General features: G+C 42.3%; 1 protein-coding gene across 2 annotated transcripts in view; it reads right to left on the reverse strand.

The window, feature by feature from the left end:
• Positions 1 to 6570: 6570 nt before the first annotated feature.
• glceb (glucuronic acid epimerase b) overlaps positions 6571 to 12522 on the reverse strand; it is a 53844-nt gene continuing 47892 nt past the window's right edge. Inside the window, exons 5-7 of one of the 2 annotated variants that reach the window (XR_013077243.1) lie at positions 11958 to 12250; positions 7908 to 11306; positions 6571 to 7868 (exon numbers count right to left, since the gene is read on the reverse strand). Coding sequence is in view for 1 of the 2 variants with exons in the window: in XM_076732369.1 (XP_076588484.1) it covers positions 10575 to 11306; positions 11958 to 12250 (1025 nt within the window). In the remaining variant the exon portion in view is untranslated. Of the gene's footprint in view, positions 11307 to 11957; positions 12251 to 12522 lie in introns of both variants that reach the window. The other variant, XM_076732369.1, reaches the window with a different exon arrangement.

A 12522-nucleotide genomic window follows, 5' to 3' on the forward strand; every position in this document is an offset into this window, starting at 1 on the left:
TTTGGTGCTACCTTTTATACGCTGCACGCTTCTTTTAACGATTAACTTGATACCAGGCTGAAAAGCAGTGTTTTAATCCTCTCCCTGGTTCAAAGTTTGAACCTATTTGTGACAAAGCAGGTGAGAGCACACCATTTGTCCCTATTTTCACCATCACTGCCATACCTCTACTAATCTAACCATGCTTGTTAAATGTGTCAACCATAGTTCCATCACTGATCTGTAATTTGCAGACACATATTATCCCAGGTTTGTTTGTGTTTTCCATGACGTTTCATTCTGGTTCAAGTAAAACAAAGACAAATACAGTTAAGGTAAGTTATGGTTTATTGGTTCAGTCCTGCTTTCCTGTTAAGTTAATTATTTTCTGTCTTTGCTACTCACCATCCCCACTGTGCACTCCAGAGATCAGAGGAGGAGGTGCCACTTCCTGTATTTATACACCAGGTGACATCACCAGTGATGTCACCAGGTTAGACCAAGTATTGGGTAGGAGGGGTCATTTAGGTTAAGAAGTTATTTCTGTTGATTGTGATGTGTTTATGAGGGAGTGTTGGAGTTTAGTGAGCAGCTGTCATTCAGCTGTTTTCAGGAGAGGTTTTGGATTCACCTGCTACAGCATCGCCTGAATGTTGAACAGAAGAAGAACTAGAGTCGCACAGAGAGAATGACAATATCAGAGGTTGGAAGATACCAAGTACATTTACTGCTGCAACATCAAGCTATCTTGTGGTTTGACCTGCAGGTGATGATAATGTTTTGTTGCTCTTATTTCCCTGCACTTTTGTGAGACAACTGTATGGAATAATGCACCGTGTTATATGTTTGCATTGAGGGGAGGTTGCTATTTGTATGTAAAATCATAATATATAAAGTGATGAGTAACTTAAGATGTGTAGTAAGTGTAGCTGAGTGTGACTGATTTAATTGTTTCAGGGTTTTCACCTGATCAAATCCACCACACATAATCAACAGTAACAAGTAATCTATATGTATATTAAAAAAGATCATTTAAAATGACGTAAAAATAAATGAGTTCTGGTGTTTTAAAGTAAAATAACTGTACGAGCTCAATTAGATCTTGATTGACCAGTTTAATGTCCACATGAGACATGAAGATGCAGAGGACCGACCTGTTTGGACAGTCACAATGAATGCAGATGCTTCCACACAGGACACGGCGCTGTTTTATGGAAATGATGATGTGTATGAGAGTTATTTTTTCCTTTAATTTGTCACCAATATGTATATTTCTGAGCTTTATGGCAACACTTGTACCATCCCATCTCACCACCAGGTGTCAGTGCTTTCAAACAGAAGCTGCACAGGTTTGGGCGTGAACAGGTACCACAGCGGATAATGAAGACATATGAGCGGCCAAACCACTAAAAGGTTTTTGTTCATGCTGTTCATTTTTAGCCTGAATTGAAGGTTTTTGTTCTCAGCGACCTCAAACTTTGTCCTTACCTTTTATGTTCTGCCTTTGTTGTTTTGATTAATTCATTTATCACACGGTGACCTCAGACTACAAGGCTGCATCTTTTGTAGAGATCACAGGAATGAAAGTGCATCGCTACAGGGACAGAGGGGTTTGAGTGCTTCTTTTATTGAGTTTTAATGAGAAAAACTAACACGTTTGCTTCAGGCCAAAGCCCTCCTCCTCTCTCAGTGCAAGCCAAACGGAGCCTCCTGTGGCAAGCCCTGAATGTTTGTGTAACATCAGCACAACTTCTCACATTAAGCATTCATTGAGTCATTGTTGTGTATGCTTTAACACTGAGAGACCTTTGTTTTGTTCATTCAGATGATCCAAAGGCTTACAGCACATTTGACTGAGAAACACAACAAAGACATAGCTTTCATTTACATATATGCACAGGTGGGTTTACTTTACAGTGCGCTACACTTACTTTGTACTTCTTACTGTACAACGTTTATTTGACAGCCATTACTTTCAAAATTCAGATTTTACAGATAAAATAACATAAGGTGAGTTTCCAAAATCTGATGCACTTATAGATTAAACTAACAAGCTAGTTAAATATGCTCCACCTTGACCACCCACAACATTAAATGCTTCTTGCACATTACTATGTTAATATTAATAATCCAGTAATGATGGGTGAAAGTATTCAGATCCTTTACTTAAGTTAAAGTGGCAATACTGCAGTATAAATATACTCCAGCAGTCCTGGACTGAAAATGGCAGATAATGCAGGAGAAGTATCTATAATTCAGAAAGTTTGGGCACCCCTGGTCAAAATTTATGTCACAGTGAATAATTGAGCGAGTGAAAGGTGACCCGATTTCTAAATGGCATAAAGTTAAAGATGACACGTTTCTTTTAATATTTTAAGTGAGATGACTTTTTTATTTCCGTCATCCACAGTTTTAAAATAACAATAAAGGAAAAGGGCTGGAAGCCAAAGTTTGGGCACCCTGCATCGTCAGTACTCAGTAACACCGCCTTTGGCAACTATCACAGCTTGTGAAGGGTTTTTGTAGACAGCTAAGAGTCTTCGGGGGTCTGATTCTTGGGCCGTCTTGATCTGTTGAGGTCAATCCACAGATTTTTGATGATGCTTAGTTCGGGGGGCTGTGAAGGCCACTGAAAAACCTTCAGCCTGATCCTCTTGAGGCAGTCCTTTGTGGGTTTTGAGGTGTGTTCAGGATCATTAGAAGCCATTGTCTTTTCATCTTCAGCTCTTTGACAGACAGTGCGATGCTTGATTGCAGAATCTGCTGGTATTTAATTGAGTCCATTCTGCCCTCCACCACTGAAATGCTCCCCACGCCACTGGCTGCAACACAAGCCCAAAGTATTATCGATCCGCCCCCATGATTAACATTTGGAGACGTGTTCTTTCCATGAAATTGCTGCACAGTACAACAGCGTCAAAAGTGCAGTCGAACAGGGGCTTTGATTTACCTTTCCAATATGAAACAGGTCTCTCAGAAAGTTATCTGTTGCAGACCTGAACTTGACCTCAACTGTTCCTGCCAACTGCAATTTCTACGTCACATTAGAAACGGAGGAAACAGCGACCTGAAAATGCTTTGCTAGTCTTCTCATAGCCTTGTGCTCTGTGAGCATCAATTCCTTTAATTTTGTAATTCTCAGAGTGCTAGACAGCAAGGTCTGAGGAGTGTTTATAAAGCTTTAAAATGGTATGACTTGGCCTTTCCTAATGACGACTGTGAACAAACCTTTCCATATCTATCTATCATCTGTCTGTCTGTCTGTCTGTCTGCAGTAATAATGATGTGCTGACTTGGTGTTGTGGTTTCTGGTGGCTGTGTGTGGTTACACAGGGACAGATGGGTGGTAGACTTCACTGAACCAGGCTGCTGTGCTGCAGCTGCTGGTGCCTCCCTGGTGTTTTGGTTGATGAGGTGTAGTTTGTGTCTCCAAATGAGGAGTGTGTGTGGCAGACGCCCCTCTGATACATTATTAATAGTTGTTGGACTCCAGGCGCTGTTTTTTTCTTCTTTTCTCTCTGTTGAATTTCAGACTCACAGTTTTTCTCTTTTCGCTCAATCTGGAAATCCCTCCGTTACAGACTTGCCTTCTCTCCTGCAGTTCTCTATATCATTTTTCCATTTGCTCGACGTCCTACGGCTGCTGCTGTCTCCTCATTGTTCTTTTCCAGCGCCATCGTCATCTCTGGCTTGGCTGGTGATTGCACCATTGACGACTTTCATCCTCTGTACCACGAAAAACCAAAGAGTGGCAGCTGCTCGTGAATGAGCAAAATGCAGTAATTACCTGGTTTGGAAACTGAGACCGGAGATTTATTTTATTTTAGTATAATAGCTCTTTCTCTGTCTGTGGTGTTCATTTAGAAGAGGGAATGGGACTGAGCTGAATTTGATAACACTGTTTTCTCAGTCGCTAGCACAAATGAAACAAGATAAGAAGTGAAGTTTGAAAGTGATTTGGCAGAGAACGGGGAGAAATGGATTCTCTGATGATTTAGTAAAGCTTTACAGCAGACTGCTGAGGTTAGCTGCAGAAAGAGGACAGAGGAGTTGGATGAGAAGATCGATATCACTCACATATCTGTCTGCTAAATGTGAAGTTATAGCCAGCAGCTAATTAGCTTAGCTTAGCATAGAAACTGTAAGCGGGGTAAACAGAAAGCCAGACTTTATCCAAACATGACAAAATTCACCTCTCAGCACCTCTGAAGCTCAGTAATTAACCTGACAATTCGGCTTGAAGGCTTTTTGTTGGCAGCTCAGAGTCTTTAATTCTCATTTGAGGGATTTTTGCTTATTCTTACCTGCAAAAGGCTTCTAGTTCTGATGACACATGATGAAGCTCCAGACAGTAGTGCATATATATTGATATCAGATAAATACCTGATATCAGACAGAACTGTCGACTCATTACACTCCGTTTCCATCTCATTGTTATCATATAAAAGATATTAAAGAGCCACCAGCGTGCAAGCTGCCCTCTATGGTCATCTGTTTTCCAGCATCTCTGTGATATCGAACATCAGTAAAAAAAAAAAAAAAAAAAAAGCAACGATACAAACTTGTCTGCATGTTTGTGCTAATTTTGGTGTAAAAGTGACATTTTTATTGCTAATCAGAGTCAGGGAAGCTCTGTCCCCTGCTTCTGGTTTTTGTGCTACGCTAAGTAGCTGCTGTAGCGTTAAAGCACCACTGTGTAGAATTTAGTGGCATCTAGTGGTGAAGTTGCAGACTGCAACCCTCTGAACACTCCTCCCCTCACCCCTCCCTCGTTCTTTAAAGGTGCTCTTTAAAGTGCTTGGTTTGTCCGTTCTGGGCTACTGTAGAAACATGGCGGTCTCCATGGAAGAGGACCTGCTCCCTCTGTAGATATAAAGAGCTCATTCTAAGGTAACAAATCACAAAAATTCTTACTTTAAAGTGATTTTATACTAATGAAATCATACGTATGAATATTATATTTCATTTCCGCCAGTAGATGCCCAAAAATCCTTTACACTGGTCCTTTAACTGTACATTTCCAGACAGATATGAGAGTGGTATTGATTTTCTCATCTTTAACTTACTGCCAGAAAGCAATAAAAGTGCATCTCCCCAAATATCACGCTGTTGCTTTTACAATTCCAACTTTGGAAGAAAGTCACTGATCAAGGTGAGAAGACTTCCCACCTCAAAAACCTTCTGGGATGTAAATTGTCAAATTGGACTCATAAAAAGTGTAGTCTGTGTATTGTTTTCTTTTCACTGGATGCTTCCACATCCAATTTCTCTTTTCCCACCTCCTCTGAGACCCCCACACAACACACAAACAAATCCAATAAAGCAGGGTTCAGCGGAGTGTTAATTTCATCAAGTGGGTAAATTTATGGACACCATAAAGCCCGTGGCCCCCGGACGCCGCAGTCCCAAGGATTCACTGTAATGTTATCACTGCCATCTCAAAGGCATCTGAATGGCAGCAGAGGAGGCAGGAGAGGCCGGCACAGAGGCCATGAAGAGACTGGGCTTATCGGGTTTACGAAGGGCTAATTACAGGGCTGGGAGACAGACGCACTGTCAGGAGGGACGGTGATATCATTAATGTCGAGAAGAGGGGAGGAATGAGCTGCGTGGGGTGAAGTGTGTGGCTGTGAGGGAGAAATTATGGCTGGGTTGTATAAATGCCAGAAGGTAATGAAAAATGCAAGCGGGTGGCAGGAGATACAGTCCTTCTCAGGTGTCTGCGCTTCTCACTGGATCAGAATAGCCTAATTAGGATAAATTATTAATCAGGATTGTTTTTCTGCTCAGCAGTTTCACAGAGATGACGTTCAGTATGAAGAAAGTGTTTCTCCACTGCAGAGTCAAGGAGCTGCTTGTCAATGGACGCGAGCAGCTGAAGCAAAATCAATTATTTTACATACAACACCACCAGAACTAACTTCACAAATGCTCAATGATATACACATAGTATCTGGGTAGGATCATCAACATTGAATGACGTTCTGGAGACAGAGACGATGGACAGACGGTTCGATCATGGCTCTGTCTGCAGCCTCGGGTGGAGAGACATGACGGGACGGAGCCTCGGGAATAACAGACGATGGCAATGAAATGATAAACACGGATGATAAAAATCAATACATTTGTCATTCAGTTTTTTTTGTATGTTTCTTGTTTTGTTATTTACTTTAAATATCTTTAAAAACCCGCACACACACACACACACACACACACACACACACACACACACACACACACACACACAGTAAAATAAGGCTACAAGTAATGAATATTTTCAGTATTGATTCATCTCATGATTAGTTCCTCATTAATCAATTAACTGTTTCGTGTGTAGGGGTGCTGCTGTCATGTAACTCATTCTGTGAGACTAAAGATAATAAAGATATTCAGTTTTTGATCAAAAGACAAAGAAAAGCTGGAAACCAGGAAACAATAATGGATTCTCAAAATGGCTGCAGATCAATCTTCTGTCAATCAACTAATTGATTACTTGTATCAGCTCTAAAATGGGCACGAAGGATGATAAGCCAGTCACACATCTGCATGGAGACCATCATGAAATGGAAAAACGAGAACGAGATTGGACCAGACCTTTAACAAAAATGCTTTTATTTTTTTTTTTACACCTTTAAAAAGCAAATTTTTAAAGCACAAAGATTTACTCTGTATATAAACAACTCTCTTCCTTGGACTAAAAAATGGTAGCATTTGCACATTGTGCTTTGATTGCAAAGTCTGTACAACCGCTCTGGGTCTCCTGTGGTGTCACAACCCCAGTAAACATTTTATTGCATAAATCACATTTGACCTCAGCGGTCATATGCTGAAGTCTTTTAATGGATAGTGGGAAAATAGAAAAAAAAAAAAAACACCACTGAGATGAGGGAAAAGAAGTTCTCATACCTGTAACACAGTGAACAATAATAGCAGCTTCATTAAATGAAGGCGTTGCACATTGTCCTGAAATGAAAATACAACCAAAGTGACAACAAACGGCAGTTGTGCTTTTGTCTACCTAGCAAAACATCTTACTCTGCAAATTATTCCAACAAATGATGAATGGTACGAGCGCACCCCCCAAAACAAACAACAAAAACAAAGGAAAAAACAGGAGAATTTGCAGCTATTGGCCCATTTGCCTTTAAAACAGTAGCTGGCTAAATGCTAATCTCGAGTTGCACACATCCCCTTTACGATAAGCAAGTTTTACACGTCTTACTTTCTATCATCTATTCACTCTACATTTGAAAAACTAGCATTTCTCAGAAGGCAGTGTCTCTCTGTGACGTCTCTGCGGAGACTTGACGTCATTAAATGCTGAATGAGATCGGTTTGCACAAAAATATACAAATTCAAATATACTTGACTCAATGACTTTGGTATAAACAAAATGGACACAGTTATTTACTCACACATAAAACTTCCATTCCTGAATGTTCCCTTTAAACTACATATTTCCACTCGTCCTGTCAACATGGCAAAGTATGACTTATGCACGTATTCATGGGAAGAAAATGGCAGCAGGAAAACGATCAGCAGGCATCCAAAAAAATGAGATTATCAAAAGGAAAAAAAGTGCACTCACACCTTTTTTTATCCAAAATCCACAGGATAAACCTCTAAGACGGAGGATTGGGGCCACTGCGGAGAGAAAGTCCTAATATTTCAAGAGTGGAGTCATAATATATTTTAAAAAGGTCAAATTCTGAGAAAAAAAGTTGCAATGTTACAAGAAAAAAGCCATTATTAGAATAAAGTCGTGGTATTAGATGGAAACGTTTCTATGGGGACAAAAAGCTGTGTGTGGACTGGATCACAGGTGCATCCTCCATCTTTTCCTCCAACAGTACAATACAGTATTTAAACACAACATATACTGTATTGTACTTCCTTTCCTTACTTCTTTTTCCTCTTAATATTCTGACATTACTCTTGAAATATTCCACCTTTTTCCTCCAAATCTCAGATTAGTGTTTTCTTTCAGCTGCTCCAGTACTCTGCAGGAAATTCTCATTTAGTTTCTGAATGCAAGAAGTCGACTTACAGACTTTTTTAGTCTCACAAGGTCGCGGTTTTGAAAGCAGACCGTCTGGGAAAAGGTCTTCACCTCAAAGTTTTATGAAAATGACCCAAGAAAATTGACCACCAACACCTTCAGAAGAACAAAGCAGGCCCATTCTCCTGCATCCCATTAATAATCTTTAAAGTAGATCGATGAAAGCCTCATTAATGCTGAGGGCTCCACTTTGTTTTCTTTGTGAGTGCGATGCCAGCGAGTGCTGACTCATCCCCGACTAGCGACTGTACTGTGTGCAGGCTCTCCAGCCTATTAGCCGGGTGAATTGTGAGTGTCTTGGCAAGCCGGTTTCTGCTCGTACAGCGGTCAACAGGGCAGCGCTGAGATTAAAAACGCTGAGTTCATGCACCCACAACAGCTGAGAGGAGCAATGAGAGCCTGCTGGGACTGACAGCCTCTTTATGTTTGTCAAGAATTTACCTCGACCTTCAGCACTCCTGGCATTGTCTATTTAAATGTTAGAAATTGACAGTGAAGAATCTGCTGCCCACACATCTATCTACCCGAACACACACCACATACGTCTGCACCACCCACACTTGTATGGTGCAATTATCATCTGGAAGTATAAGTTATAGAAGAAGAGCTTTTCAGACGAGTTTCCAAGTAAATGACAATCTAAAAAAGGTCAACAGGGGCATTGAAGTGGAGCTAAAACTAATGGTGCCGGTGTTCAAACCACATAAAGGCATATAAAGATGTTAATGTTGAACAAGTTCAGGGACTCGTCTGAGTATTGGTTTAAAATCACTGGCTGAGAGGAGCTTAAAATGGCACTGCAGGGACCGTTTAGACTGATCTGAGTGAAGCTTTTGTGTCTTATTTATTGGGGATGTGCGCATTAATCAACATTAATCAAAATTGTAATACGTCAGAGATAGCAAGACGGAAATGATTGATTATCAGAGACAAGATGTGCAGTAAAGTCTGCACTCTGGGAATCACTCGTGTCCACTTTGAGACAACAGGAAGAAGTTGAAAATGTCAGTCTAAATCTCCACCGTGTTCAGGCTTGAACCAAACTGTGCAAATGAGAAGAACAGAGCGGCGCCGACTCGTGATCAGTGAACCCAGCGGCTCATTTCTCAGCCGCAGGATCACAATCCAGGATCTCTGATACGGGAAATTTATGCTTTACCAACGGAGCTGAACTCGAAATGATGCAGAACTATTTGTAGCTGCGCTCTGCGATGGCGCATGAATTATTAAGTTTTTCTGTGACCGGCCGACAGACTTCAGTGGGTTTTGGTTACAGCTAAGGATGCTAGCACACACTTAGTCGTCCTAAAACATCACGGAAAGGTACTAGCATTACACAAGCTCCAGCACGGACGGCTAATTAGGATCAATTATTAATCTGGATGTTTTCAAAGATTGTTGCAGGCCTGATGGGTTTATCTCAGGGAATGTGGCTGCGTGCTACCTGCAGTCTCACACTGAAGCACTGGTGTAAGTCAGGCAACCCCGACCACGTGTGTGTACACAAGAGCTAAACACAGTGGAATTGTGGGTAGGAAGCACGGAGAGCGTCTGGTAGTGGAGCCGGCTTAACCGTGTGACATCAAATATAATGGTTTGAGGTGTTTATTCCTCAGAGCAGCCTGACAGACAACTAATCCATGACTTAATATTTATTAAAAGAAAAAAATATTTAAAGGAGTTAAGCCCACTAAAGACAGAACAATATAATCCCCCCCAAAATAATTTGTGTCTATTTTACTGTGTTTTAGGGCTTCAGAAAAGAAGTGGAAGCTGCCGGTTTGGAAGCATTAAGTATTTGACTCTTCAGCAGCCAAATTAATTCAGCTCATTTAACAGGTTGAAGACGGCACACGTTAAAAAAATACCACTTGATTTAAAACTCAAAGGTTTTGAGGATTATGGGGGAGAAAAAGTTGCAGCAGAGAAATAAAATCCAGAATGTTTATATTGTACTTTATATTGATAAAAGTATATTTTTGCAGCATTCTTCTCAAAATAATTTATAATATATTCAGTTTTTTTACAGTTTATTTGTGTCAATAAACTTTGCAAATCTGAAAAAAATGGAAAAAGAAAATCCAAGCGGAGAGGAGACTTGTGGTGGATGCATCGACGAATGGAGGAAATGTGATTCAGCTGAACGATTCAACTCTCTAATGTCATATATTGTTACTTTAAACACACGCGCACACACGTACCCACACACACACGCACACACACGCTCTGAAACTAGGTCTGTGAATAATTACAAACACTAGCTCAAGGAGAAACCAGGAGAGGAGAGCTACAGTCAGCGCTGCAGAAAATATAAAACCTGCAACAGAGCACACGAGAAACGTTTAGTGTGGAGAGCTGCAGCTCAACGAACTCACTCTTCAGATAATCAACCTCAACCAAAACTGGGACGCGCACGGACACACACACACAATGTGAGCATCCGCCTCACATTCAGTCATCAAGGTCTCACACATGAAGCATATTCAACCTGTCAGTCGTCGTCTCAGCTGCATGCCGTACGTGGGTTACTGCTCGTTTAGTTGTGCTTGGCACGAATCCCTTTTAAGTAGTTTTTCCAGCGCTTGACCACATCCTTGAAGATGGGAGAGCTGTCTATGGATGCCACCAGCTGCAGCTGGTTAATGTGCGTGGTGTGATAGTCCCAGCGGGCCAGGTTGGGCGCGGTGCCCAGCATGAAGTGGCGCAGGTCATAGATGCTCCCCGACCCTGTGTCAAAGAGCGGCAGCATGGCCTTCAGCGACTCCATGCCGCGGCTGAACAGCTGCCCAGCCTCCCTGCCAAGCTTCTCTCCGGCTGTCTCAGTCAAGTCAAAGAGTCCCAGCAGGGAGTAGATGAAACCGTTGAGGACAAAGGAGCTGGGTGTGGTGGGGTATTCTTCATACCAGTCGTATTTGTTCATGAACACAGCTTTGACCCCGTGCTGCGCTGAAGGCACCTTGTAGGGTCCGACTGCCTTGAGGGCAGCGTTGAGGTAAGCCTGGTCCTTGGTGAGGAGGTAGGCTCTCACCAGGGTGGACATGGCCTGGCCCTGAGCCATGGCCGAGTACCAGCCGGGCTCCAGGGGCCGGAAGCCTTCGCCCAGTTTACGGGTGACCATGATGGGCCAGCCGCCTCGCTCGTCCTGGTTGCGAAGCAGCCAGTCGCTGGCGGCAAAGAAGGCGGCCATGTGGGCAGTGGTGGAGATGGTAACGTTGTCAACAAAGCCACGCCCACGTAGGACTAGTCGCACCACCCGCCGGGGCATGATCTGAGGAGGACATGGAAGTATTTAGTGTATTCTCATCATGAGATAATCTGCTCACCTGCTTGATTAAGCACTACTTTTTTTTTTGTCTATAAAATGTAAATTCCAATTTCTTAAAGGCCAAAGGCGACGTCTTCAAATCACTTTTGTCTGAAACACAAAAAGTTTACCATAAGATAAAGACATGCAGCAAAGTCTCATAGTTGAGAAGCTGAAAGGAAAGGAAATGTTCCACGTTTCAACATGAAAAATAACTCATCATGACTCAACTATCATCATAGCTGAAGATTCATTTTCTATTGATCCATTAATTAGCTCTTTGTTTCAGCTCTAATCCAGTTACAACCCAGATTCTGAAGGAGTTGGGACGCCGTCAAAACATAAATAAAACAGAATTTGATAACTTTTTTTGACATATTTTTGTAAATATCTGCTTATTCTGAATTTGGTGGAGCAACACTTTTCCAACAAGTTTGGACAGGAGCAACTAAAGACTGGGAGAGATGTGGAAAGCTCCAAAAACACCTGTTTTACATGGCGTCCCAGCTATGGTGGAATCAGGGCTGCACTTTAGAACACAGGTGAACACAGTCATTAGAACACAGGTGTTTCATCAAAGTTAGTTTCAGCACCAAATGCTGGCCATAAACCAACCTTCGTGGCCTTCACAGCCTTGGTGTTGGACAGACCGACGCCCTTCCTGAGGTCGGTGAGCAGGTCTCGGGTCAGAGTGCTCCAGGCGGTTCGTGAACCGATACCATAGGTGATTTCCCGGTCTTTGAAGGCGATGAGCTGCGTGCTGGTCACGTAGTGGATCGTGAAGGGCGGGCCCTTCTCTGTGGTTTCCAGGACTACGGACACGCTGCCGTTGGAGGCGAACTTGACGTCCAGGCTGAGGATGAAGTCTTTGGAGTTACCCAGCTGCAGGGACACGCCTTCTGAGGACTCTGTGGTGGCGGGGTGAGGAGGGTGGGAGCGGCAGATACGTGGGGGCGGTGTTAACAATGTGGATAATGAATGGAAAATGCAGGAGAAAAGAAGTTTTACTGCTTCTCTTGCGAGCATTTGGTCAGAAATAAACGACTAACCTCGTTTGACTGTTTTTTCTGAACTTCTGACGACTCCCAGATCGTGCTATTTTTAGCAGACTGACTGGAAGCCTTTCCAGTGCGTCTGCCTCCTTTAATACACTCTCCTTTGATGGCGTGTTTCTATGATA

Source organism: Chaetodon auriga, chromosome 1 (genome assembly GCF_051107435.1).
Source record: "Chaetodon auriga isolate fChaAug3 chromosome 1, fChaAug3.hap1, whole genome shotgun sequence".
Classification (NCBI taxonomy): domain Eukaryota; kingdom Metazoa; phylum Chordata; class Actinopteri; order Chaetodontiformes; family Chaetodontidae; genus Chaetodon; species Chaetodon auriga.